This window comes from Ictalurus furcatus, chromosome 18 (assembly GCF_023375685.1).
Source record: "Ictalurus furcatus strain D&B chromosome 18, Billie_1.0, whole genome shotgun sequence".
Taxonomy (NCBI): domain Eukaryota; kingdom Metazoa; phylum Chordata; class Actinopteri; order Siluriformes; family Ictaluridae; genus Ictalurus; species Ictalurus furcatus.
The window spans coordinates 15,824,795-15,852,081 of NC_071272.1; the positions used below are offsets into that span (position 1 = coordinate 15,824,795).

A 27,287-nucleotide genomic window follows, 5' to 3' on the forward strand; every position below is an offset into this window, starting at 1 on the left:
AATCAAATAATACAACCCCCCCCCCCCCCACCCCTTGGTAAGGAAATAGGAAAAATGCCAAAAGGGGTGAATACTTTGGCAAGGCACTGTAATAATGTAAATACAAATATGAACGCTTATTTGCATGTGCACACTTATTTGCATGCTTTTTCACACATCAATTACATCCTCCTGGGAGGGGCAGGTCTGTCTCGTTTGCTGTAGGTGTTGTGTCTATTTTGGAAGCTTGATGTGAAAGCAGCCTGAAATTCAGGTTCTTCTAGGTGCTGAATAAAAGACAAAGCACTTCGCCACCACTTTGGAAAAAAGTGTGCTTTATTCACAGGTTCAGTGTAACTCACACTCATGCAATTATGCTGTTTTGCAAGACTATAAGTGCATAAGAGATGGCTTCTAGGCACTGACATCAGCATTTTCTCACTTTAGAGTCAAAACTGTTTTTTGATAACACATTATTGTGCTTTTAACTTGGCTTATAGGGAAGCTTTCTGACTGTTTGATTTTGCTCTGTGATGCCACTTAATCAAATACAATCCTAAATATTAGTGTACTCTTTTAAATATTTATTCATGAATAATATTTATTCAGTCATCCACAATAACTGTTAACATGTTGGTGAGCATCGCACCTAGGTAGAAAATATTGCAGACTGGATAACCAAAAATGTGTGAACAAGCGGGATTGGTTAGAATTCCTGAGTGTAATTCAACAAGTCCTGCTCACATCTCTACTGTTGTCATTGATGTCAGCTGAAATCTTCTCATGCTAGTTACCAGAAGTCTATTCTTCATCTGACTCCTGGAGCAAAGCCTTCTGGGAACTAGAGTCTAGGTGAGTGGTTTTCCTGAGGCCAATTTCTAAATCCATCCTCTGCTTAACTCCAAACCTGTTTGTGATCCTGGAAGAGGATGGAAAAATTATTTATTCCTTTCATTTATACAGGTTACTGATTTACAGCTGTGATTCCCAACCTTCCCCTGCTATCACATTCAGAAGTGTTTTCCTGGTTCTAACACACCTAACCTCATGTTTTGAGTCAGATTTGACAATGATTTGCACTCACCACCACACTGTGCTGTAGTTCACGCCCACAATCAGCAGGGCTACTGCGTAATGCCAACAGAAGCACATAGTAATAAACATGATGTTGCCATGGTCTTCCTCTTCCCACATGTCTCCATTTAGAGGATACAACACAAAACCAATCTGACGTAGGAAATAATTGTTAGTTCAGAGTCTTAAGAGGTACTAAATTACGTTCTTAATGATGAGATCTTCTATTCATCTCTATTGGACCACAAGGTAAACTGAAGAGTGGGTTAACTGCGCTTTGACATTGAGCATACCTGATAGAACCAGGTGCCTTGCAGAATAGCCAGGCTGCTCCTGAACACCTCAAGCAGACAGTTATCTCGCAGGAAGGCCTCAAGTATCGTGCTGGCTGCACCACCAAATACAGCCACTAGCAACAACGAGTGAATGTGCTGGTCCAGAGCAGTCCGATTGTGTAGATGGAAATAGAAAAGGAAACCTGGAAAAGAGATGACAGGAAAACTATTATAGCTGCCATTCATGAATGATGACAATATTCCCAGTCACTACACTAATTATATTCACTGCCGGGCAAAACTCTAACAGTTAAAAGAGAAATAAAACATTTCAGGATGTGTGGTGATTAAAAAATATTCAGCTTTGTGGTGGTAAGAGTAACTCTGCTTCGCATCGTGACACATTATGCCACCATGTCATTGATTGTTTTCCTATAAGAGCATGCCCCTCGTGTTTTACTCCTTACATAAAACATGAAACACCAGAAACCAAAAGGTAACTAGCAGTGTACATACAAGTCAACCTCAATAAAAGCAGACATCCAGAGAAAGGAAATGAATCAGAAAAAAATATCCTCTCCCATTAGTTTTTCTTCATTTCTAAGTATAAACACAGTGATTTTGAAACAGCTTGTGCTTTTGCAACGTTGCAGCTTGTGAACATAGATTGTGGTGGAGCAGGATGACATTAATAACAACACAGCCTTAAACAAAATTGAGTTGAGAGCCAATCACACTTGACTTATTTCAGAGATGACAACATACAGTCATCCAGCATAAAATCTAGCAGCTTGTTTTGAGTATTTGTTACAGTGTTTGATATCATTGACCAGGGTTGCCAGGTTTCAGCAAAATTTCCATCTCAAAAACAATAGAAAAGACCTGGAACTAGCCCAAATAATTAATGCATTGAAAGATAGAGACACGTTTTTGTTCTTTTTCTCAGCCTTAGCATGGGAAACAAGTTCACTATTATGCACACACATTTCTGATATACAGACATTATCCACTCCATCCCTCTTTCCCTCTCCCAATGTGCGCAATATGTCTTACACTATAAATGAGAAATGTTTCTGTTCACCATAATGTGTACTGACTGCATTTACACTGTCTTTGATTGTGAGATTTTGTTAGATTTAATTCTGATTATTTGCTATAAAACAATATCTTGGCAGCCATGGTCTATTTTTTAAACTAGCCCGATTTGGTAACCCTGTCATTAACTGTCCTGTCTGCAGCTTCTCCCTTGATCATGGGGCAGCAGGAGTCCTGCCCCCAACACACAGTTAGTGTTTGCTGCAGGCCACTGCACTAATAAATCTATGGAGCAGTTAGTATGTTTCCCAAGATTGTGCAACATCTAGAAAGGCGAGCAAATCAATGGAACATCAGCTTATATCTGTCAAAATGCAGGATTTAAAGAGGGGGGGGCTTGTTTGACTGGTTGTACCTTCTACAAAGAGAGCGAGAGACAGGCCCAGTCGGTCAAGTCCAGCTGGTACAGGAAGCGAGGACATGCTGAGAACATCTGCAATGCCGGAGATGCCAAAGAAGAGGTACATGGTGCTGTGTTGCCAGTTCATTAGTTTCACCCACGCCCCGTTAAAAAGGTGAGCATGAGGTCCATCAGGTACAAACTGCTCGGCCATAATGCCTGGAACAAGACCAAAACAAACTTACTGACTGTTACAACACCTTCCATAATTAGATTCCATAATCTCTGAACAGAATGCTTCACTATGTCAACAATTATGTGTTTGTTATGTTTGTGAATAACAAAAAAAAATAATTCATGTATTATTATGTTAGATTATGTTGAGCATCATCCAAAATGATCTCATTTCTTCAAAATACACGTCAAAACCCAAAATGTTCATGAGTATGTGTTCATCACTCACCAACAAAAGCGAAAAAGATCTTTAGGCTCCCCTCAATGAGGTCTATCCTGTTAAAGAACAGAGGCAGACTTTGCCTCGTGCCATGTTGTCTCTTCTTCCAGCTGTGTTGCAGCGGATATTTCACAGACCACCAGAAACCAAACAGAAAGAAGAAAGTGCCAGGCAGTGCATGTCCTTTGAAGTTGGCCATCTTTTATCTGCTTCTATTCCTTTCTTCAACACTACACAAGAAAATCATTTGAGAATGAAAGATGATTCAAAAGGAAGAACAAATATAAACCTCACAACCCTCACAAACCTCTGTGGCATGGCCTATTTTGTGACACACAATGGAAAAACACAATCTGTATTTAGCTTCCCTCTTTAACTGTCTTCAAATTTGCATTGCTGTTTATGAGTTTACACATGACAAAGTTCTTATCTCTGTGAATTAAAATAGTTTACTAATACAGCAGAGTGATAAAGTTCTCCAAAGTGATAAGAATTTTAGGTCACCATTTATCCACTGCCGTACTCTGAACAATGTGCATTTATTTGGCTTGATAGTTACAAAATGACAATTCTGTTAAAGATTATTTGATTACATACAAAAGATTACATACTGTACAGCCAAACGACACTCAATGTCAAAAACACGCATGCTTATAGAAGGAGTCTCATCATTTTTACAAGTTACTACTATTTTCAAATAATAATGAAAGTATTAGAAGAATAATTACATTAAAATACAACTTTATTTGCAATGATTTTTATTCATATATCAACTCTATCGATATGTCATATCGACATATGTAGCATGTCCGCATGTCCTGTTTACACTCAGTGATTTTCTCCACCAATCTAAAAAATAGCAATGACACATCCATATCAACAACTTCCCACCAATCAGATCATCTGCTACATGCCCCGTGCTGTTGTGGCAACAATACACTTCGAGGGGGGGGACCCAAAAATTCCCCGAATTGTCAAAGTACTCTCCTTGTGATGCATATACACTTCTCCCAGGGTTTCTCTCATTCCTGGAAATATTTCCTGTAGTCATGTTTTGTCATCATGTCTAGAGCCTCCCATGTTTTTTTTTTTCTGGTGGTGACTCTTTTCCCCTTCAGTCTCATTTTTCATTTCAGGAACAAAGAGAAGTCACAAGGAGCGAGATCTGGTGAATACGGTGGATGTGAAGTGAGCACATTGTTTCTGGATAAAAATTCCTTTGTTGACAACGCAGTGTGTACAGGTGCACCACTTGTTTGGCTATATGAATACATATGAACACATGATACATAAGCAGTAAAGCATGACAGAATGTACTTCTATAAAAAAAATCATCAATGACAAGTTCGTATGATGCAGCCATGGTGCAAAGAAGAGTTACTTTTACCGCCCCTGAAGTGGGTTATTTTCTTATAACTGCATGCCCTCAAGTGTGTTCATCCTCTTATTCTGCAGTGATTTGTCAACAATTCGTCGATTTTTTATTTATTAATGAACCACACATCATGCTATCCATTTATACTTGCATTTATTGTTGTGGACAAGTTTTTTCCTGTTCTCATTAACTTTACAGCAGTTATAAACAGTCTTTCTCTCACCAGCTTCTCTTGTTTTTAGTCTCTTAAAGTCAGTAAGACAAAACCATACAGTAGCTTGTGAGAAACCGGAAAGCACAAACTTTTCTGTTAAACTCTCACGTGGTGGAAAACTTACTGACTGTTACAAAGCACTGACACCGGAGACTCTTTCCATAATGAAATAAACATCTCTGAACAGAACACTTCACTATGTCAATGATTAGGCTATATGTTTTTCTTTAATTCGTGTATTATTAGTCTAAGATTAGCCTATGTGGATATATTCAGTAACTCCCTGTGAATGTGTTGTTACTATAGAAACGATAACATAACAGAAGGAGCGCACTGATATGCTATAAATATTTCCACCAGAACTATTGTCAGCTTATACTATAGTTTATATAAAGGCTTTATTATTACAGCCCAGAATTTTTTTGGTTTTGTTTTTGTTTTGTTTTGTTTTTGAATGCTGCATGGTTCGTTTGATGATGAAGGTTGGCTTTAGACAGAAACTGCACTATTTCTATCAAATTTCCCACTCTTTTTATTGATCTATTTTGAAAGGTAATCACATTCACAATCCTTGTCTTACCTGTGTACACTTGCGCACTGCTTCGACCTCAGACCTCCAGCATTGCCAACATAAACTTTCCTTCTGTTTCATACAAGTTCTGTGATGACTTGCTAATACTGATCACTGAAACCTGTCTTCGAAATGCTCCTTGTTCTGTTTACACAAAGAAAGCAAGTTACTTTCCTTTCCCAAACCTACGCGACAGGTTTCCTGAAACCTAATTGCGCGGTCACGACGCGCGCGTTCACAATCCCGGCCTCGTAATTAATCAAATAACTAAACCCTATCCTTTTATTATAAATTGCAACCTGGTGATTAAAAGAATTACGTTTTCACCTTAGATAATGTGTCAGCTATATTAACTGTAATTCTTATTTTAAAATCATTTAAAATCATTCAATAAAAAATACAAATAAAAATACTTCTAAATTGCTCCTACCTGTGCTTTAATCCGCGTTGTCACACTGGAGTAACCAGTGGAGCTTGCTCACACACATGTGTGTTTGTGTGTGTGTGTGTGTGTGTGTGTTGAGATGGAGACACACTTAGTTACCTGTCTACTGGTTCATCCGCCCCGCCTGCTCTGACCCTGTCCACCTCCCGCATAGATTTCTAAACTCCTACTCAGAACATTTTTGCTTCTTGATTCTCCAAACAAAACCTACAGATGGAAACCCCTCTCTTTTTAAATGCAATACCCCCATGCGTAATGCCCTGAAATTGCAGGTGTGAGATCAAGTAAACACGTGAATAATGTGTGATCATATATGAAAAATAAAATCTCATGCATTAGATGTGAAAAATTATGACATGGGCAGAGTTTTAAAAAAAAATGTATGGTGAAATTTATAATACGCACTGAATGGCCACTTTAGTAGGAACACCTGTACCCCCAGCTCACTTCAATTCAATTCAATTCAATTTGTATAGCGCTTTTAACAATGTACATAAAGCAGCTTTAAAGAAATATATAAATTCAGAATATAGATTTTAAATGTATGAATATATCCCTAATGAGCAAGTCAGAGGCGACTGTGGCAAGGAAAAACTCCCTGAGATGCCATGAGGAAGAAACCTTGAGAGGAACCAGACTCAGAAGGAAACCCATCCTCATCTGGGTGACACCGGATACTGCGATTATACCTAAATAATTCCCTTCTATAACCGTGTACTACATGGTCAAAAAGTGCAATTGTGTAACCAGGAGATTCATTACAATGTTCACATGCAGTCTATTTTGTTGAACTTAATCCACTGCTTTAGTCATCTATACAAACAGTGCATTCAAATTAATTTCAGTACAGAGTTACACATATAGTGACATGTAGGGTGAGTTTATGAAACAGTATACTGTATGTTTGTATATATCTCTTCAGAGCTTGGTTATTGAATGGGTGCGGCTGTTGTAGTTCAGGTTAATGTTTAAACCATCTTCATGGACGTTAACAGACACGACGTGCCTGAATGAGCAGAGACAAAGGGAACTTTGCTCCTGACCTCAAAATGCATTTTTAATTGAGCCATGCAGAAGAAAGCCTTAGCGTCACCTTAATGTGAAATGAATCTCATGATTCATCCATTAGCTCCTATCAAATCGACAGCCCAGAGCACAGATCTAAGACAACATCTTCCATATCCATGTAGTCACTGAGCACGTAACAGCACTCTTACAAGCTGGAGATGAAAAGCATTTCAATCTTTTATAGTATTTGTGTCAGTTTGGCTCTTTCTTGTGACTGAGGCTTCTACAGACCTTAGTGTTGAAAATGCTGCCTTTGAAAATAAGCATGAGGGCATCTTCAGTGTACAGTTACTTGTCATTTTAAAAGAGAGCTGAATAATTTAAGAGTCCTGCATGACATAGAAATTACAACAACGCTTACAGAAACATCACACAAACTTAACATGTGAATAATCACATGATACACTTGTGAAATTTGATCAATATTGTGACCTTGGTGTTTAATCTGGTGTTTTATTTGCAGTAAGATTGAATGGTAGTTAGAACCTTATAATGTAAAGGTCATGATGTGGTTTTTAGACATGTAGGGTATTTCTATTTCACATGTGGTGCATGTGGCTTCATTTTTCACATATTCACATATACACATGATGTCACATTTCCGTGAATTCACAAGGGCAAAACCCCACATGCTCATACGTGAAAATCTTATGATCACGTGTGAAATGTATTTCATTTTTCTGTAAGGAGAAAGACACCAGATACACGAAACAAATTATTTACAATAAAATGTTTCCACATATGAAAAGCTATATTGAAAATACAGTTCCACTGGAAAATTTGGATAAGTCACTATAAAAACAAGTTCAGCTGAGAAGTTGGGACAGTAATTTAGAATGTCAAAAATGTAACTCCTAAAAAAATGTAGCTGACCTAAATGTGTTCATGGATATACAGTGGTGCTTGAAAGTTTGTGAACCCTTTACAGTGTAAAACCGGATAGTTCATTTAACTCAAAAAATTTGAGGAAAATAATTACCTCAAAATTTTTACATTGATAAATCAATTTCATTAAGCCAAATACACTTAAATATAACAAGTTTGAGTTAATTCTCAAACTTGTTATATTTAAGTGTATTTGACTTAAAGAAATTGATTTATCAACTTAAAAATTTTGAGGTATTTAGTTTCCTCAAATTTTTTGAGTTAAATGAACTTATCCGGTTTTACAGTGTAGAATTTTCTATATTTCTTCATAAATATGACCTAAAACATCATCAGATTTTAACACGAGTTCTAAAAGTAAATAAAGGAAACCCGATTTAACTAATGAGACTAAAATATTATACTTGGCCGTTTAGTTATTGAGGAACATATTACATATTGAGTAACTTATTGAGGAGATATTACATATCTGTGAGTGGCAAAAGTACGTGAACGTTTGCTTTCAGTATCTGGTGTGGCTCCCTTGTGCAGCAATAACTGCAACTAAACGTTTCCGGTAACTGTTTCTGTAACTCAGAAATCTCCTTTGTTTATGCCATGATACACTCTCACAAACATGTGTTGTGAAGATCAGACTCTGATACATTTCTGTTCTTTAAATAAAACTTTTGCTTGTATTTTCTCATTTGTAAGTCGCTTTGGATAAAAGCGTCTTCTAAATGAATAAATGTAAATGTAAAACTGGGCACTCACTCACACCTGATTGTCATCCCATTGATTGAACACCTGACTCTAATGTCACCTTCAAATTAAATTGCTAATCCTAGAGGTTCACATACTTTTGCAACTCACAGAATTAATAGTATATATAATATTAGATCATTTTCCTCAATAAATAAATATAATATTATAAATATATAATAATAATAAATTATAAAATATAATATTTTTTGTCTCATTTGTTTAATTGGGTTCTCTTTGCCGACTTTTAGGACGTGAGAGAAAATCTGATGATGTTTTACGTCATATTTATGCAGATATATAGAAAATTGTTAAACTTTCAAGCAGCACTGTGAATATCATTAAAGTGAACAGTCGAATGTGATTAGGCGACTGAACTGGAATCTACAAAATTGCACAGAAGATCTTCTTCTCTCTAAAGGGGTTTTCAGAGTTGGGCAAAGTAGAGATGAGCGGATCTTCTTTGGCGTGAGATTCACAGTATGACATCAGCTCAGCGGCTGCTTTAGACACCTGAAAACAAGAGATGTAAACTCAGCTGAGCAAATAGATCACATGCACTCAGTAGGCCTTTTATTAGATATGCCTACCTTGTATCTACACTCATTAACCATTTATCAGGTACAACTATATTCATATATAGGACATTTTGTAGAGAAAAAACTTTACAATTGACTGTAGCCAAGCTGTTGCTATACAATGCTTCAGCCACCGTCTGTATCATCTATCCTTGGAAATGGACCATCATAGGCCCATAACTAAGCAGACGTTATTTAGATGTTGTAGCATTCTAAGCATAGCAGAGACAGTAACAGGGTTGTGTATGTGTGTTGCTGGTGTGAGCATATCAGGCACATTAACTGACACTGTTGAAGGACTAAAAAACTATTATCACAATTTGTGCATGGAAAGAAGATTATACTATTATACTATTGTTGTCTAAAATGCAGTATGTGTTTAACACAACATTTAAACCCCAACAGCACTGCAGTACACTCATACCAGCATCACACACCCACACACATACACACACTCACATGAGATGGGAATGAACTACCATCAAAATAATATGTGGTGATCCTATGGTCATTCCGTTCCAGAGTAGAGGAGTATGAAAAATATTTATATAGCAACAGATGGATTTAAAAAAATGATCTTGTGTATTCACATATTGCAAAGTGGTGGACAAACCTCCCCTTAGAATTGCAATGTTAAAAAATAAAAATAAAAAAGAAGCAATTTGACTGACATGACACAATGAGCCACAGACGTTTTCCAAATCCTGTTGGCAGTCACAGAAGATTCTCGTTTACTCACCACTAACTGCTTTGATAACGTTTAAAGATGGAATTCTGTGAACTTTTTAAAATCTAGTGAATTATGTCTCAAGAAAAAAAAGATACACGGCTGTGTGATTGAAATGTTTAGGATTCTGAAGCTTTCGTCCGGAAATGTGCACAAAAGATATCAGACACTCAACACCTTTTGGGAGGAGCATCTGTGCCTGAGACTACATTCACTGTGAAAAACATTTTTCTTACACATTTGATATTAGTACTGTTGCACAGACTATTATTCTAAATGAAAATTTTCTGCTTTTATTTTCTGAAAATGATGTCTATTTAGACAGCAACTCTCATGTGACAGCAGAGCGGTACCAGTGTTACAAAAGGTATTTAAGATAATTAACAGCATAGGACACAAAGACACACTTTGCTCCATATACTATAAGTATGTCAGAAAAAATCAGATATAGGAGTAGGGAGGTGTCTAGGTGATGTCTGCAGCATAGTATTGGTCTCTCACCATCATCCTGTCGATGTTAACCTCCAGTTTTAACTGTTCCACTGTCTTCCGAGCTTCTGCGATCTTGGCCATGTTGTTGGACATTCTGCTTAGCGCACTTCTTAACCAAGATCACTCCTAAACAAGTGGTTCAGCTTACTCCTGTGGTCAGAGATTACAGGAATACATTTAAGGCAAAAAAAAAAAAACCCAAAAACCTTAACTTCTCTGATGATATTTATAATTTTTGTGATTTCAGTCTGTACCATATGTGTGCAATTTAGGAAAAGAAAAAGCATCATATCTAAAAACGCAGTGCATTCAAATCTTAAAAGCCTTGTTTTTGTTTTTTGTTGTTGTTGTTGTTGTTTTTTTTAAGAGTTATTTCAATTTCACCTGTAGCTTTCTAACTGTTCTTTTTTCCTCCTCTCATTAGAGGCCGAGGTGAGGTGGAGCAGCAGTAATTGTTTTGTTGAGGCTGTCTGGGTCTCAGCTGGTTGTATGCACCGTGAGGCTCAGTGGGGGAATACAGCACAAGTACAGGTATCCTCATGAGGCTGCCAATAAGCTGCTCAGCGTCCCATGCCTACGACAATTTCCCTTCAGTAACCTTTTATATTAATTGTATCTTAAGCTGGGTTGAATTATTAACACAGTATTTATGGCTGAAATTTCAGCAGAAAATCTATCAAGTTTTATTGACTGAATTGGGTGAAATAAATGAAGTGAAATAGAACTAAAACTTAAAATGATCATTTCAGTATAAGCACAAATTCAATCTGTGCATCTGACTCTTTTGTGCACCTTTCTTATTTTCCTGTTTATATAATTATAGCCTAAATATTCTGCATGATCATACATTTGATGATAATACATTTGCAATATTATAATCCTACACATTTCATTTGCATAGCACATTGCATCATTATTGTTATCCTTCCTGTTATCCCCATTAAAAATATGCCAAGGTTAAAATTCACATACCCACTTATATCTTATACTATATTCTGCACAGAGAAGGTTTTTAAGGTTTAATGACAGACTTACCGCAGAGAAGCTCCAAGAATGTCCAAGATTCTAACTGCAGAATTTGAGCTTTATTGTTGGTTATACGACGCTCACATTACCAATGTTACAGAAGCAAATGAGGAGACACTGAGGAGTTAAGTGGGTAGGAGGGATGGGAAAGGTTGCCTCCTCTCATAATTAGCGCTTATTCCTCCCCCCATATCGGGCTGCATAGGTGAGTCCCAGACTTCATGTGGTGTGACCTTCTATTGAGTCTATCTTTCATGGATGGAGGAAAAGAAAATTGAGTGCTGTAGTTGTTTTTTAAATTCATGATTATTATGAGCTAATAGTATGAGGTAATGTCCTCATACAGAGGTAAAAAATATTGAATTATACGATCAGTCGGATCAGTCCAATCTGACCTCAAACAAATATTCATTCCTAGATATGTAGTCTGTTGGAAACCACTTCAGTGGGTGTTACTAAGAGCCTGTGGCTCGCCAGAGTCACCAGAGATACTGTACAGTCTGTTTCTGCACTCCACCTCCAAATATTTACCTTTTACCCAAGACTCAGTAACCTAAGATGATTTCACTACCTCTCTAATAACCATTTCTGTTAAACATATGACAGAAAGTATAAGCTTCATGCAGATCTCTAATAATTTGAGAGTTATTGGATCTGGGATTTAAAAAAAAAAACTTGTCCAAGAGCTCTTTCTCAATCATGTGCATACTTAAGACCTTCAAAGAACTTGAGAAAAAGTCTGATCTTTTAGTCACTTGTCTCACAGCCCATCGGCAGTGGCACTAGAGTCGTGGATCTCACCACAGGGGTCTGGATTCCACCTCCGGATTTTAATGTCAGCTGCCTCATTAGCCGCTGTTTTCATTCATTTATTGGTCTACACACAGCAAGGAGCGCAAGAGTGCTACAGGGAAGTCACACAACTCAGCTTGATGTCTTAGGAAAGCCTAGACATCCATGGACCTTCAAAAAAAACCTGCCCAGTTTTTCATATCTCAAATACTAGAATTTTTGTGATGTTTTTTTTTTTTAATTTAGCAGGATTTCTAGTTAGTGTTTCTCTTGAAGCTGTCTACTAATGGAGCATCCAGACATCATTTCAGAATGCAGATGAAACAAATTTAATGTTTTATACAATTTAAAATCATTCATGTCTGCACATTTTAATTTAACAGATTACAAAATTAATTTATTAGATTCTTCCCATCAGTAGTTGATTTTCAGTCTCTCCTCATCTGCTTGCTTCAGCAGCATCTAGCACACGCAGTAATACGCAGAGATGTCATTGTCCCAGTTTCCGAGCAGGCCCTGCTGCACGTCTTTAAGGCGGTATTGGATGCCAGAAGAAAACTTCCGCTTGCTTCCATTCTTCTTGACGCGAGACCACACAGTCAGGGAGCACAGCTTGTTCACCACCAGAGAAGATATGCGGTTGTTCCAGCGCCATGGAATGATTGGGACGTCTTCACTGGGATAGGCATCGATGTACTCTCCCCCACAGCTTTGGTCGTAGTAGTAGTTGCTGTCTTCAAACATGCGAGCACAGATCTTGTTACCCTCAGCGTCTCTCAGGGTGCCCGGGTCTGGGCATTGAGCATCCAGGCCCAGGAAACACAGAGCGCAGAAAAGCAGAGCAAACACAACCTTCATGGTTTCAGTGTGTTAGGGCTGTGAGTGGTTTAATCCAGGCTTATATACACAAAGCTCTCACTCACCACTGGTCAGTGTGTGAATAGCAACAGATGGGGTGGAGGATATTCATGGGAATTTCAACATATTGTTTATGGAACATTTTATACTAACAAGGTACATAGATGTACTGTATTGATTTTATTTATTTAAACTATTAGATAAATGCTTTCTCAACCTAATTTTGCTTTTCAACCATTTTTTCCTGCCACTTGCCTATAGAGATACAGGGTTAGGTAACTTTCATAGTAGACTGAATGCTGAAAATAATTCCTTTTATGTAATCCATTTTGAGGAAAGGTTTGTGTGATTTTAGACAGGGTTATGTATGGTGGATGCTTTGTATATGTGCAAAAACATAAACAAGAAACCTAGAGTTAATGAAGCAGTCCTAATTTATATCAGCTTACATGGGTATGCCAAGCATTTAACAAAACCAGAAGTGCAAAGCTGCCAGTAACTCTCTACTTTTCACTCATAAAAGTACATTAAATTCAAAAGAGGTGTAAACAAAAGACACCTTTTTTGCCATTTTTCATGTATGCTATGAACAGAATTGTCTCCACATTGTTGGCAAATGAAAACTGTTTATAAGTGTATAAGTGAACTGTAATTTGTGAGCACACTGTAATTTGTCACTGTAATTTGTGAGCACAGAATCTAAATTTCTTTTAGTTCAAATTTATGTATCACATTAGGGCAATTTAACCATAGGTTTAACCATATTATATTTCATACAAATATCTTAAAGTATATTTAATTCCTTTTAATTTACCTCTACCTGTCATCTCAGGTTGACTCTGAAGTGTCACTACTGCACAGAGCTAGTGCCAGGTTGACTCTCTCCACCTTATTGTGAAAAATAGAAGAATTTTTTTTTTTTCAACCTCACATATGGGAAGACATCATTTTCTAAATTGCCTAAATATCTGTTATATACTAACTACATCATGACAATATCTGTTTAGAAAAATCCTAATACTGAACATGATATGACCTTGCTGCTTGCCCTAGCTGTATGTGTAATTTCAACATTTAAAATAATAAATTTGGATATTTGTCTGCTAAATTACTTAGTATTATAATTTTACAATAGATAATGCTGTCCTTTAGCATATTTTGAGTGACGATAGTAATAGTACTAACATTTGCTAGTAGTGAAAATGTGGTTAATACTTGGTAAGTTAGTGAACACAATGCTACAGTATTTACAGATGAGACTGACCTGCACTTGAACTGGTCAGTAATTTTGTTACATTTTTGCCGCTTCTTTTTAGAGGGTTTTCTTTTTGCATGCCTTTTCCCTCTCTGTTCCACCTAGTCTCTTCCTCTCCATGCTTGATCTGTGCAGTGATGACTCTGTTCCAAACCGTTCACCGGAGCTGAGGAGAATGGTAGCGTTGCAAGTCAAAACTAACAGGTTCATGATTTATTATTAATTTATTATCAAACGATGAGGTCAGAAAGCATCACTTGAGTACATAGGACACACAATAATATAAAATAATAAATAAAATGTTGTGTTTTTTTTTAACAGCAGGGCAGCAGGCCAAATCAGTTGTCAGGCCACCGGAAATTCTCCTGGTGCTCCTGATGGCCAGTCCGGGCCTTGGCCTAAGTTGGAAGTATGTCATAAATTTTGAACTGTGGTTAGGGTTAGGGTTAAGGTTAAAATTAAAAACTTTTTAAAGGCATCCCATCAAGATGATTAAGATGAGTTCAACATTCTATGACGTCAATTTCTGCCTACTTAGATTTTCCACCATCTTGGATTTTTCAAAAACTGTTTTTTTTTCCTCTACCTCTCCTATAAATTTTGTCCAATCTTTACCAAATTTGGGAAACATCATCCTCTGAGTAAGGCACACAAATATGATCAAAAGAATTTTGATACTCCAAAATGTTTGCCTATAATGGCCCAATGAATCTGGCAGTGAAGTCACCAAACAGGAAGTGAGGCTGTATCTCAGCAACGACACAAAACTTGGTAGGCATCTGTCTGAACAAAAGTTACCAAAGGAATTTTTTCCATATAATTCCCTGGAGTATGGTGAAGTGAATGCACACCACCATCTGAAAATCTAGTGTACATTGTGGTGACTTTCTTACATTTTGTCAAAAACTGTTTTTTCACTACTCCAACTACAAATTATATCCAACCAACACCAAATTTGGCAAACATCATCTTCAGACCATCCTGGACAAAAATTATTAAAAGATATTCCAAAAGATTTGCCCGTAATGTGCCAACAAATCTGACAGAAAAGCCACCAAACAGGAAGTGAGGCTATATCTCGGCAATGACCTTGCACGCTGACTTAAATCTTGGTAGGCTTCTTCAGGACCATGCCCTGATGCTATGCAACAAATTTCATAACAGCACCACTTACTGGTCAAAAGTTACAATAACATGCCAAAAAGGCTTTCATCTACTACTTGCTACTCCTCCTTCAAATGTTGTCCTCTTCACCAAATTTGGGTCACATCGTCTTGAGACTTGTTTAAACTTGCACAAAGTGGGAAAAAGGCCCAGGCTGATGAGACATAAATACTTTCATGTATGTATGTTTATGTTAAAAACATAAATACCTTCAGATGTTTCTAAATAATTCTAAAAAATCTGGGGGTCAGAGCAGTAGCAATCATTATTATTATTATTATTATTATTATTATTATTATTATTATTATTGTTATTGCTGTTGTTGTTATTATGCTTAAATAATATCTTAGCAAGTAAAATATAGCTTGATATAGCTCATTCTCTACAGACATTTATTTTCATATCACTGTAGCCACCTGTGTGTTCTGAAGGTTTATAGCAAAGGAAAGTGACCTCGACATTGACACCTGTCACAACCATTTGAAAGTTCACAGCTGTTCACTGCAGACGGTAAGAGCAAAATGAAATTATCAGAAGTCAAACTGATTCAGCATTGTAGATAATCTACCCTGTGTACACTGTTTCAACTCTGTGAAGGTGATCTGGACCTCGATGGCTTTTTAGTTCTTTTTTAACCTGTTTTGTAAGGGTCAGTCTCACCAATCTCTCGTCCTACCCATTACATGATTCACTGTCATACATTATAAAATGTTGCTTTTGGAAGTATTTTTAAGACTATACAGGCTCAACATTTTAATATATGCACATTTATATATTTTATTTAAATATTATATTATTTAATTTATATATTTTATATATGATATGCATACATATGCATACACACATACATACACACATACATACACACGTACATAAATACATACATACATGTAGTCAGGTCCATAAGCATTTGGACAGCGGCACAATTTTCAGAATTTTGTCTTCATACACCACCACAATGGATTTGAAATAAAGCAATCAAGATGTGATTGAAGTGCAGACTTCCAGCTAAGTGTAGAATTTTTAACTCAAGGGGTGTAACAAAAATATTGCATTAACCTCCATTTTCACAGGCTCAAAAGTAATTGGAAAAGCTAGCATAGTTCTAAATATTAGGATTATTTTAATTTTTGGATGCAAATATTTGCAGTCAATAGCTGCCTGAAATCTGGAACCTAAGGACATCACCAAATTCTGAGTTTCCGCCCTTGAGATGCTTTGCCAGGCCTTTACTGCAGCCACCTTCAGATGCTGCTTGTTTGAGGGACTTTCTGCCTTCAGTTTTTCTTCAGTAAGTGAAAAGCATGTTCAATTGGGTTGAGGTCATCAGACATTTAAGAACATATAAGTTCTTTGCCTTAAGAAGCCCTTGGTTTGCTTTTGTAGTATGTTTTGTTTCATTATCCATCTGTACTGTGAAGCACCATCCTATAAGTTTTGCAGAATTTGACTGAATCTGAGCAGCTCTAAATGCTTTAGAATTCATCCTGCTTTTTCCATCAGCAGTCACATTATCAATAACACCAGTGACCCAGTTCCACTGGCAGTCATGTATGCCCATACGATAACCCATCCTCCACATGTTTTACAGATGATATGGTATGCTTTGGATTATGAGTTCTTCCTTTCTTTCCTTTCCATACTGTTCTCTTCCCATCATTCTAGTACAAGTTAATCTTGCATCAGAAGTGGTCAGGATTTATTTATTTATTTGAGAGTTTTTGTTTGTTTGCTTGTTTTTAACAAAGTCTAATCGGGCCTTTCTGTTCTTGAGTGTTACCAGTGGTTTGCACCTTGAGATAAACCATCTGCATTTACATTTATATAGGTGTCTCTTGATTGTAGACTTTGACAACAATACACCTACCTCCTCCAGAGTGTTCTTGACTTAGCTAAATGTTGTAAATTGTTTTTTTGTTTTTTTTTCAACAAGGAAAGAATTCTTCATTCATCCATTTGTGGTCTTCCAGGCCTTTTGGTGTTGCTGAGCTTGCCAGTGCATTCCATATTATAACAATGTATCATATTATTGATTTGGTCACTCCTAAAGTTTCTGCTATCTCTCTGATAGGTCTGTTTTATTTTTTTATGGGACCTCATATTGAGAGTTCCCATGAACAGCTACCAAATGCAAATTCAACGCTTGGAATCAACTCCAGACCTTTTATCTCCTTTTATCTCCTGTCATGAAATAATGAGGAAACAGGTCACACCTGGCCACGAAACTGCTTATCAGTCAACTGTCCAAATGAACAAATATATTATTATTATTATTATTATTATTATTATTATTATTATTATGCTTAAAATAGCTTAGTAAGTAAATGTAGCTTAAATATAGACAAATTTCTCTAATATGTCTGTTCACTAGATTGTTTTTAAACAAGATTATAAAGCCTATGTCTAGATAACATTTTCAAGCTTGAAAGTGTTTTGTTATACTGCCAGATAATTTTACTGATTTCAAATGTTTATTTCTGGAAAGAAGTACAACTATTTGCCAGTTGAATAAGACTGTTTTTTAAGCTTGACAGTATGTCTAGAAATAGGTTTAATGGTCTTAGATTTGTTATATAATAATCTAATAATGAGAACTATTAGATATCTTTTACATTATTTAAGATATGTTCTCTTGCTAAGATATCCTTTTTTTGCAGTGTATTATTATTTCCACTGATATTATATTAGTAGTTTTATTGATAGATTGTGTTTTTTTCCCCATTGTTTTGGCAAAATTGTAATATACAGTCATTCCAGTAGATTTTTTGAACTGCAATGTTTGTAATCTGACTTTACATCGGATCAGTTACATTAGTAGTACTGACATGTTGGAGGAAGTGACGTTGCTTGACGCTGTTTCCTGTGTCGCTCTGGCGCGGGAAGGTCTGATGCTGCAGGATTCATCATGGACGTGGAGATGAAAGAACCCGATGGTGAACAAAGTCAGACAGACGCACAGAATAATAAAAAAGAAGATAAAAAAGAAGATGCTACAAAGTCTTCGACGAGCACTTATGAACTCCCCTGGTAATGTTAGCTTCCGGTTAAATAGTATTATTGTGATAAATAAATGCAGCTAATGCTGTTAGCTTGCAGCTGGGAACTGTAGAAGGGTTTTAGTAAGTGACTATAAAACTAGCAGTTCAGTCGTGTTCAGCGTTAGAGAATTCAAGTTAACATGGAAGACCTGCCTTATAACCAGGAATGAGTTAAGCTGTTAAAAACATAGCTTTGTGCTAACAGGAGTTTTCCTTGTTTCCGGTGGTTTGTTTTTAGGGTTGAAAAATACAGACCGCTGAAGCTGAATGAAATAGTTGGAAATGAAGAAACTGTCAGCAGATTGGAGGTGAGTCAGAAAGCTAATGTAGCTAACAACAACACCACTACCACCTTTTCTGCTTTTATACCACATCAGTGCTGGATCCTCCATTGAGTGTTGATTAAGTAAGGAATAAAACACTTGGCGGCATGCTGTTATAGGAGATTAATCAAGGATGAGGTTGTGTGATGCGGGCTGATGCAAAACTGATCAACAGTTATCACCCCATAGTGGATTTTTCTTCCTCTTATAGCACAGCAGTTTGCCCACTATTACAGTTTTTAATTAACTAATGAACATTTCATCCTTTTTTTTGTCAACTTCTACTTACATTTCCCACAGCTTATTTCTTGCGTTATAATAGCCGTAAACCCGTCTCTTGTTTTTTCTTTCTCGTAAATTTAATAAGGGGGAAAAAAACACAGCTTGTCATGTTACCAAGAAACCACAAAACATAAAGTCCTCTACCCTCTAGTCTAACAGTCTAGACACATAGGAGAGACACCTGAGATTCCATATATATATATATATATATATATATATATATATATATATATATATATATATATATATATATATAAGGTCATTATTTGTCTCCTTGGAGAAAACTTCACCATATCAACAATTATTTACAGTGTGTCAAAAAAAAGTCTCCATACATAGGGGACTATGTTTTCCAGTACCACTTAGGTTGTGCCTTGGATGTTCGTGGATGTGCACTTCTCAGTTAGTTCGCAATATTTCCAGTCTTTTTGAATTTGTTAATAAGTTTGGCAATAGCGTCGTGTGTGTATTTGCCATGTTTCCTGTTAAAGTCCCTCGCGAAAGCTTCCCGATCCAGTCATGAGAATGATTTTAATATGTTCTTCTTTTGTCAAAGGTGTTCTTAAAGTTCGTATGAAAAATTCTGGAAGACAGTTTGCTTATTTAAAAAAAAAAAAGTGTTACTTTCCCCTATATTTAGAGTTTTTTGGGACACCATGAATATTAATCTGTTCATTATTAGGTTTCATTTATGTAGAGCATCCACATGTACATAATAACAATTTAGAATGAACACATTTTTATAAACCTCTTCATTTGAATCTCACAGCTTATAGAAAACGACTCAACATTATGTTGACTCATGCTGTTACAAATACAAACACATTTCAGTGAGTTGCCACCAGGTAATCCTAGACATCCCACATAATAAGAAATGATCCTCCTTACAAAATAAAATGAAACAAAATTCATCTCCGTTGGTGCTGCACGCTAGTGCATTCTGAAAAGAAAAGCGGAGTTGTTTTTTTGTTTGTTTTTTACAGCAGACGTTTTTGCACCTACTAGGGGCAGGTGTTAGTTGTCGGTTAATAACTTAAGGCTGCTTTGAAACTGTTACTTGGTGAAACCATTCAATTTTAGAAGTTCATAAGCTCGGATGTATTGACAGTCACATTTAACCTTCATGAAAGACATTTATGATTAATAACTAAGCCAGCACTATTTGTTTCTCTGATGTTTTCAATAGGTTTTTGCCAGAGAGGGAAATGTACCCAACATCATTATTGCTGTAAGTAGTCATTACTTTTTAATTTGACACTTAACAGTTAATTGCATCGCAGTAATATATCTAATAATGACAGGTTGTGTTTTCAGGGACCTCCTGGCACTGGAAAAACAACAAGCATTTTATGTTTGGCCAGAGCTCTTCTGGGCCCGGCAATGAAGGATGCTGTGCTCGAGCTGAATGCCTCAAATGATCGGTAACCTACCTCATAGTTCATATTGAAAGTGTGAACTCTCTGTGATTTATGAGAATCATTTGTGAATTGTAAATGTCGCAGATCAGTGATGGACAATCTGTGTGCATATCGTGTATGGCTGGGTGAACTACATTTGCCCTTACAGTATTTTGCAGACGCTGTTATCCGTAGTGACACAAAAATATATCTTCATGCTAGTATAAATAGTTCAGGGTCTAAATGCTAAACCCCTGTTAAAGGGCAAGAAAAACACACAAGGGTTTTTTTTTTTTTTTTTTAATCATGAACTGCAGTCAATTCTTTTATTATGCATACTTGTCTTGCAGCAAGGTTGCATGTGAATAATTCATTCTTGGTTGTTGTGCACAGTGCAGTTAAATGGAAAGCTTAGCAAAAAAAAATCTACTGTGGTGTTATCTGCACACAGTAACAGGGCATGAAAATTTTAAAATCAGTCCCCTCAGGATTTTGCAGAAATTAACGCAAAAGCAAGCAAACTCTGCAGTGTTCATAGGAGCTTGCAGTTTTTCAAAATTCACACACGTCAAACATGAGTACAGCTAAAAGGTGTTATTTACCAACAAACATCACTGCGGAAGACGTGCAATTGCAATTTCTCCAGTTAGTTTTCTGCAAAAAAAAAAATAAAATACAAGTTGCATCAGAAATTTTGAAGGAAAAAAAAAAAGCCACAACAAAATCAAGTGCTTTTGGTCGCAACAATCACAAAACAACTCAGCAAAATCCTGTATGGACTGTAGAATGGTCCAAAACTAACTTTTTATTACTGGCGTTAACAAAAATGTAATATATAATGTTGTTTATATTATATTCAAAAGTATCGGAATCACTTGTTGTACAGGGCGTCTGAAAAGTCAGGAACCAATGAGAGTCAAACTACATATACTAAATTTTGTATTTATTATTTACAACATACACCTACATAAGCTATAACTGGCACCACCACTGATGGGTGAAGTGAATACCATTGATTATCCTGTTACAATAGCACCTGACAAGGGGTGGGATATGTCAGTTATTGAAGTTGATGTGTTGGAAGCAGGAAAAATGGGCATGCGTAACGATCTGAGCGACTTTGACAAGGGTCAGATTGTGATGGCTAGACAACTTACAGGACTGAAAGTATCTGCTGCTAAGCTCCTGGTGCCACATACCACAGCACACCTTCACAGGTCTTGTGGAGTCCATGCCTCAAAGGGTCAGAGCTGTTTTGGCAGCACAAGGGGGACCTACACAATATTAGGCAGGTGGTTTTAATGTTATGGCTGCTCAGTGTATGCTGTAAATGTTCATCCCTATGCTCTACACATTTTCTCAACCGCTGTATCGTGTTTTTGCTCAACATATTCAGTTTGACATATTTCTTAGCATATTCTTATTGGTTCCTGGTTTTTCAGGAAGACCAACAAAGAAAACCCAGACATATCTGACCTTTTGGACTATGGCTTAAACCACATTTCCAAAATCTCAAAGTAGATCTGAGCGTACTGGGACAGATACACTTCTGTGTAATCCCCTCTCTAGACCTTTAAAAAACCAAAAATAATTTTAGACCTAACAAGAAACAAAAAATCTGAAACCCACCCAAATGACTTTCAACAGCAAATCCTCTACATTAGAGAAATATATCCATCACATACCTCTATAAGACATTGTATCATCTGTATTCGTGATCAACCACCAAAAAAAAAGTATATCCATCCCACCCACAGCTCAATTACAGCAGAGGCAAATGCTATCGTCTTAGCACTGGACTTCATAAAGACTATGCAACAGAAAAACTTTCTGATAATTACAGATTCAAAATCATAACTTCAAGCAATGTCATCCCTAAAAAATTATAAGCCAATGCTTGTAAAAATTCTTTGCAAATTGCTGAATCTGGAGGCTCAAAATTTTAATATCTATGTCTGCTGGTACCTAGACACTGTGGAATCCTGGGAAATGAAGAAGCAGTTCACTCCTGCAAAAGAAGCGTTATCAGCAGATTTCAGAAAGTGTCCAATACCTCCCACTAACCTAAAACCCATAATAAACTCGTATATTAATGACAAATGGTGAACTGAGTGGGACCAATGCACCATGAACAAACTCTGAAATCAGCCCTATTGTTGGCAAAAGAAACGTTTATCTGTTTTCAATTCGCTGGAACCAGATAGTCTACACCCGCTGTCGAATAGGTCACTCCAGGATGACACACAAGTTTTTAATATTAGGAGAAGACTCACCAACATGTACCTTCTGCCAGAATCCGTTATTCTTGAAACATGTTTTATTAGACTGTACTGGTCCCAATATAAAACCCAGTGGTCTTAACCTTTTTTTATACAGTCAACACTCTGGAAGAAATGTTTAACAAAGTCAAATCTAATGCAATTGTAGAGTTTTTAGGAAACATAGATTTTAAAAACTTGTATAGAGTTCCTTACACATTTCTTGCCATGGAAATGGCCATAGAATCTGGCATGGCATTAAAAAACAAACAAATCCTGTTTTTTTGGGGCATCCTATAGTCTTTCGCTGGGTACCAAAATTGAGTACACACTTGGCTCGTGAAGTGATGATGATAAAATAGTGAAAAATGTGATTTGTTTCATTTCTTTTGGATTTGTTTTCTTTCATAAAGCTGACTTTTGCATGGACTTCTCCCAAACTTAATGTTCTTCTTGTTGTTGTTTCAGAGGTATCGACGTTGTCCGAAACAAGATCAAGATGTTTGCCCAGCAAAAAGTTACTCTCCCCAAAGGGCGTCACAAAATCATCATTCTGGATGAAGCTGACAGGTAAAAAGCCCAAAGAACACAACACTTCTATTGTATGTTTTTGTTTTTCAGACCTTTGAGCTATTTAAATGTGAATAAGTGGAAGGTGCTTACATTTTTCCTGTTTCTGAAATAAGCATGACTGATGGAGCACAGCAGGCTCTGAGGAGAACAATGGAGATCTATTCGAAGACCACCAGATTTGCCTTAGCCTGCAATGCATCAGATAAAATTATAGGTGAGTGACCTGTCTGTATGTATTTGTAATTGGGAACCAGGTTCACAAAATGTCTCGTACCTATAATCCCAGATTTTACTATGTGACTCTGGTGTGTTCCTATAGAGCCAATTCAGTCACGCTGTGCAGTGCTGCGCTACAGTAAGCTGAGGGATGAACAAATCATGATGCGGCTGATGGAGGTGGTGGAGAAAGAGAACTTGCACACCACTAACGATGGACTGGAGGCCATTATCTTCACTGCCCAAGGAGACATGAGACAGGTCAGTGAACACACAGTTGGCGGAACAGTTTTTAGTTCAAGGAGTAGTTTAGTATGAAAACGTAGCAGATTTGTCCATTAAAATAAGACGGGACACCAAGACATGTTTGATGTTTAAGTTTAGCCTTTTTAGGTTTGTACTGTTCCAAAGCTAATGTAGCTAACAAGTAATAGATGTCTTTCACAACTCATCATTGAATTAAAGCCCTCAGCAACACAGTTTCAAATTAAAAAACAATCTTTATGGTACTGAAGATCTGCCATCTAATAAGAATTTAGTAATAGTAGAACAAAGAAATATACACCTCTTACTACAATTTAATTGTACCAAAAGCTACAGAAACTCATCTTTTCTGTATGAACAGAATTGTGTGGGCGTGTCCTATCGAGTAGTGATTGACATAGCACAAATTCCAGAACAGTGCAAGTGCTAGGATAGCTCTGTATTTACAACTTTAATTCAAAATGGACCCATATTATCATCCGTATAAATTCTAGGAACCTTTACACTTACGACTTTAATCTGTTGTGTAGGCTAGGGGGGTGGAATGAGACCAAATGGGGAAAAAAACATTGCCTGTTGACCCAGATGGCTGCCTCTCAATGTTAATGTGTTTATGTAGGTGGTGGAATTTGTTCATTTGATAGTTTATATAGATTACAGTCATACTGTGTAACAGAGCTGAAGAACTGGATGTAGTTTGAGGCAGAAATTTACTGAAAAGATTTTAGGCAGGACAGGATTAGACTGTAGCAAATTTCAGTCCACAAATGTCTTTGGCTGATTTGACTACATTTGAAGTAAGTTGAAATTGTCTTCTTTTTTATTTTTTTATTTTTTTTTATTTTTATTTTTTTTGTCAAAGCATTCATTTAAATACAAACAGTATTTAGTTTGTCAGTGTTGTAACATTGTGTGTGTATCCAGGCGCTAAACAACCTGCAGTCCACCCATTCTGGATTTGGTTTTATCAACAGTGACAATGTGTTCAAGGTAGGCCTTCCTTTTTGACCCATAACTGGAGTAAATAATTAACTTGTACAACAAGTGTGAGAACCTGATGAACAGAGTGGATTTTGTGTCCTCTGTTCAGGTATGTGATGAGCCACACCCCCTGCTGGTTAAAAACATGCTTGAACACTGTGTCAGTGCCAACATCGACGAGGCTTACAAGGTACTGACCACTCATGCTTCTGTAAACATAAATACATAGGAGCATACGCTTGAAGTAAACGGTTTCATTCAGCACAGTGATCAGTTTTATATTCCCATTCATTAGATAATATCACAGCTTTGGTCACTTGGCTACTCTCCTGAAGATATCATAGGGAACATCTTCAGAGTGTGTAAGACCTTCCAAATGCCGGAGTACTTGAAACTGGAGTATATCAAGGTAAATCTGATTTATCTATTTATTTCTTTTTTATATATATATATATATATATATATATATATATATAATTTATTTTTTGGCACAAAGATTACTGTCTCTCAGTGGGTTTAGATTAATTCTCATACACAGCCCTTAACCAAGAAAACTTGGAGCTTGGTGATATGATATGATCTCGAGAAATTTTATGTAGATGGGTTTTGAATACCCCTGTTATAGATCTTAGAATAAAAAGACTGCTCTTTGCTCACTTGTTTTTAGAATGCTGTACTAGTCTCTGCATAAATGACACCAGTCTGCAATTAGTCACTTAAAACCTCTAAAGAGAAAGCTTGTTATAAATACTTTTATCAAAAATTAAGTTCAGTATTACTGACCTAGTCATCTAACTGGCTAATCCATTATGATTAAGAAGTGATTGTGCAGCTGTAATGTACATCTAAGTACACTGTCAGTGTACTGATTTTTTAAAATATCTACTTAGTTATACTGCTAGCAGTGGTGGAAGGTCGGGCGTTCAAGCCCCAGCACTGCCAAGCTGCCACTGTTGGGCCCTTGAGCAAGGCCCTTAACCCTCTCTGCTCCAGGGGCACTGTATCATAGCTGACTCTGTGCTCTGACCCCAACTTCCTAACATGACTGGGTATGTGAAGAAAAGAATTTCACTGTCCTGTAATGCAGGGGTTCCCAAACTTTTCCAGGGCAAGGCCCCCTAAATGGCATTAACATTTGACCGAGGCCCCCCTTTTGCAAGATGTCTTTAAAACACATTAAAAATACAGACTTCTGAATACATCCCCCCTTTTTTAATTAATTATTACATCTTGCATCTTTACATTTTTACAAAAAATTGTATTTATTTATTTTTCACACCAAATTGTTGAGACCCCCCGGGCACCCCCTGGCGGCCCCCACTTTAAAAACCACTGCTGTAATGTATATGTGATCAATAAAGACTCTATCTCTATCGAAAATGATTCCTTTCTCAGGAGATTGGCTACACCCACATGAAGGTAGCAGAAGGAGTAAACTCTCTCCTCCAGCTGGCTGGACTGTTAGGACGTCTCTGCAGTAAGACTGCAACACCTGAGGCAAGCTAAAGCCTACTGCTTCATACTCCACAGTTAAGCTGAGATTCAAACCCGTCAGTAATATAGTCCAAGTACATTTAACTGTAAATAGTTTTAAAAATTCCTCAATAAAACCTATGCTTTTTCACTTACTCATCATGTGTTGTTTTTGCACATAGAAATACAATCTTTATCTGTGGTTTTAGACTTATTCTCTTTGATCTCTCTCTCTCTCTCACACACACACACACACCACACACACTGTAACCAGTGAAAGCTTGAAGTGAAACTTGAATTGTCTCAGAAACGCATCTGAAATTCAGTTAGTAATTAAATGTTTACACCAAAAGTATTGAATGCTTATCTTTTTACTAATGGTATTTCTCCCCTCTATACATTTTACTTTGCTTTATTGGGTTCTTAAAGGAGTAGATAGTAAGATTATTGTGTGGTAAATTGCAGTGAAAAGAAAAAAGCTTATGCCACAATGTTCGTACCATACGATATCCCTGTGAGTTGCTTTGTAAAGAAATGACGGCAAGCTGAGCAGGACCCTGTTCTTCACACAAAACTAGGGCTGTGATGGTGGCCATTTTTTACCACCACAGAGGTTAATGACCTAATCACTGTGTTGAGGGTGGAAGGGTATGTGTGTGTGTGTGTGTGTGTATGTGTGTATATATATATATATATATATATATATATAGATATAGATATAGATATAGATAGAGAGAGAGAGAGAGAGAGAGAGAAGCTTAAATTAAATAAAACTAAATAAAATTTTTAAAAAATTAAATGAGGCTTTATTCACTTCCGTCACTGAAACAACTCAATACAGCCTTTGTGTCATGTTGCAATGAGAAACAGCCTGGGGGCGCTGCGGGATATGTTATTGTGACCTGTGGAGAATGAGAAGTGGTGAAACACATGTTTCTCTGATGAATTTTACAAGTGTATTATACCACGTGCCTATAAAACTTTGAAAGAAATACCAGTAAGGAAGTAACCCAAATAACATGTTAAAAAGCTAAATATAAAATAAAAGACGCAGCTGGGTGACATGCCTGGAGA

The 27,287-nt window shown here is 36.8% G+C and overlaps 4 protein-coding genes across 6 annotated transcripts; 1 reads left to right on the plus strand and 3 right to left on the minus strand.

The window, feature by feature from the left end:
* Positions 1-295: 295 nt before the first annotated feature.
* Positions 296-5,990, minus strand: tmem45b (transmembrane protein 45B). Of its 3 annotated transcripts, XM_053648991.1 has the most exons (7): positions 5,808-5,990; positions 5,387-5,521; positions 3,227-3,447; positions 2,779-2,982; positions 1,347-1,531; positions 1,064-1,206; positions 296-898 (listed from the first exon to the last, which is right to left on the minus strand). In XM_053648991.1, the coding sequence occupies exons 3-7, from the start codon at positions 3,414-3,416 to the stop codon at positions 781-783; spliced, it is 840 nt and encodes a 279-aa protein (XP_053504966.1). In that variant the 5' UTR covers positions 3,417-3,447; positions 5,387-5,521; positions 5,808-5,990; the 3' UTR covers positions 296-780. The 3 variants fall into 3 exon arrangements, with proteins under 3 accessions (XP_053504966.1, XP_053504965.1, XP_053504967.1); XM_053648990.1 differs by lacking the exon at positions 5,387-5,521 and having other exon boundaries at positions 5,808-5,906; XM_053648992.1 differs by lacking the exon at positions 5,808-5,990 and having other exon boundaries at positions 5,387-5,747.
* A 2,767-nt stretch (positions 5,991-8,757) lies between these two features.
* gng8 (guanine nucleotide binding protein (G protein), gamma 8) lies at positions 8,758-12,354 on the minus strand. Its single transcript, XM_053648998.1, has 3 exons — positions 11,349-12,354; positions 10,323-10,463; positions 8,758-9,029 (listed from the first exon to the last, which is right to left on the minus strand). The coding sequence occupies exons 2-3, from the start codon at positions 10,404-10,406 to the stop codon at positions 8,901-8,903; spliced, it is 213 nt and encodes a 70-aa protein (XP_053504973.1). The 5' UTR covers positions 10,407-10,463; positions 11,349-12,354; the 3' UTR covers positions 8,758-8,900.
* Positions 12,355-12,444: 90 nt separating this feature from the next.
* LOC128622464 (syncollin) lies at positions 12,445-13,014 on the minus strand. Its single transcript, XM_053648996.1, has one exon. It carries the CDS (start codon positions 12,987-12,989, stop codon positions 12,594-12,596), a length of 396 nt encoding a protein of 131 aa, XP_053504971.1. The 5' UTR covers positions 12,990-13,014; the 3' UTR covers positions 12,445-12,593.
* Positions 13,015-18,245: 5,231 nt separating this feature from the next.
* Positions 18,246-26,364, plus strand: rfc2 (replication factor C (activator 1) 2). Its single transcript, XM_053648986.1, has 11 exons — positions 18,246-18,435; positions 18,685-18,754; positions 20,238-20,279; positions 20,366-20,472; positions 23,175-23,276; positions 23,393-23,493; positions 23,599-23,756; positions 24,684-24,749; positions 24,850-24,930; positions 25,036-25,149; positions 26,136-26,364. The coding sequence occupies exons 1-11, from the start codon at positions 18,314-18,316 to the stop codon at positions 26,244-26,246; spliced, it is 1,074 nt and encodes a 357-aa protein (XP_053504961.1). The 5' UTR covers positions 18,246-18,313; the 3' UTR covers positions 26,247-26,364.
* Positions 26,365-27,287: the final 923 nt, after the last annotated feature.

Coding starts and splice junctions, on each gene's coding strand:
- gng8 (XM_053648998.1), bottom strand. CDS start 10,406: ATGTCCAACAACATGGCCAAGATCGCAGAAGCTCGGAAGACAGTGGAA. Junction 9,030..10,322: donor TTAACATCGACAGGATGATG/GTGAGAGACCAA, acceptor TCTTGTTTTCAG/GTGTCTAAAGCAGCCGCTGA.
- LOC128622464 (XM_053648996.1), bottom strand. CDS start 12,989: ATGAAGGTTGTGTTTGCTCTGCTTTTCTGCGCTCTGTGTTTCCTGGGC.
- rfc2 (XM_053648986.1), top strand. CDS start 18,314: ATGGACGTGGAGATGAAAGAACCCGATGGTGAACAAAGTCAGACAGAC. Junction 18,436..18,684: donor AGCACTTATGAACTCCCCTG/GTAATGTTAGCT, acceptor GTTTGTTTTTAG/GGTTGAAAAATACAGACCGC. Junction 20,280..20,365: donor TACCCAACATCATTATTGCT/GTAAGTAGTCAT, acceptor TTGTGTTTTCAG/GGACCTCCTGGCACTGGAAA.
- tmem45b (XM_053648991.1), bottom strand. CDS start 3,416: ATGGCCAACTTCAAAGGACATGCACTGCCTGGCACTTTCTTCTTTCTG. Junction 1,532..2,778: donor TCTCGCTCTCTTTGTAGAAG/GTACAACCAGTC, acceptor TCTCTTTTCCAG/GTTTCCTTTTCTATTTCCAT. Junction 1,207..1,346: donor AAGGCACCTGGTTCTATCAG/GTATGCTCAATG, acceptor TTCCTACGTCAG/ATTGGTTTTGTGTTGTATCC.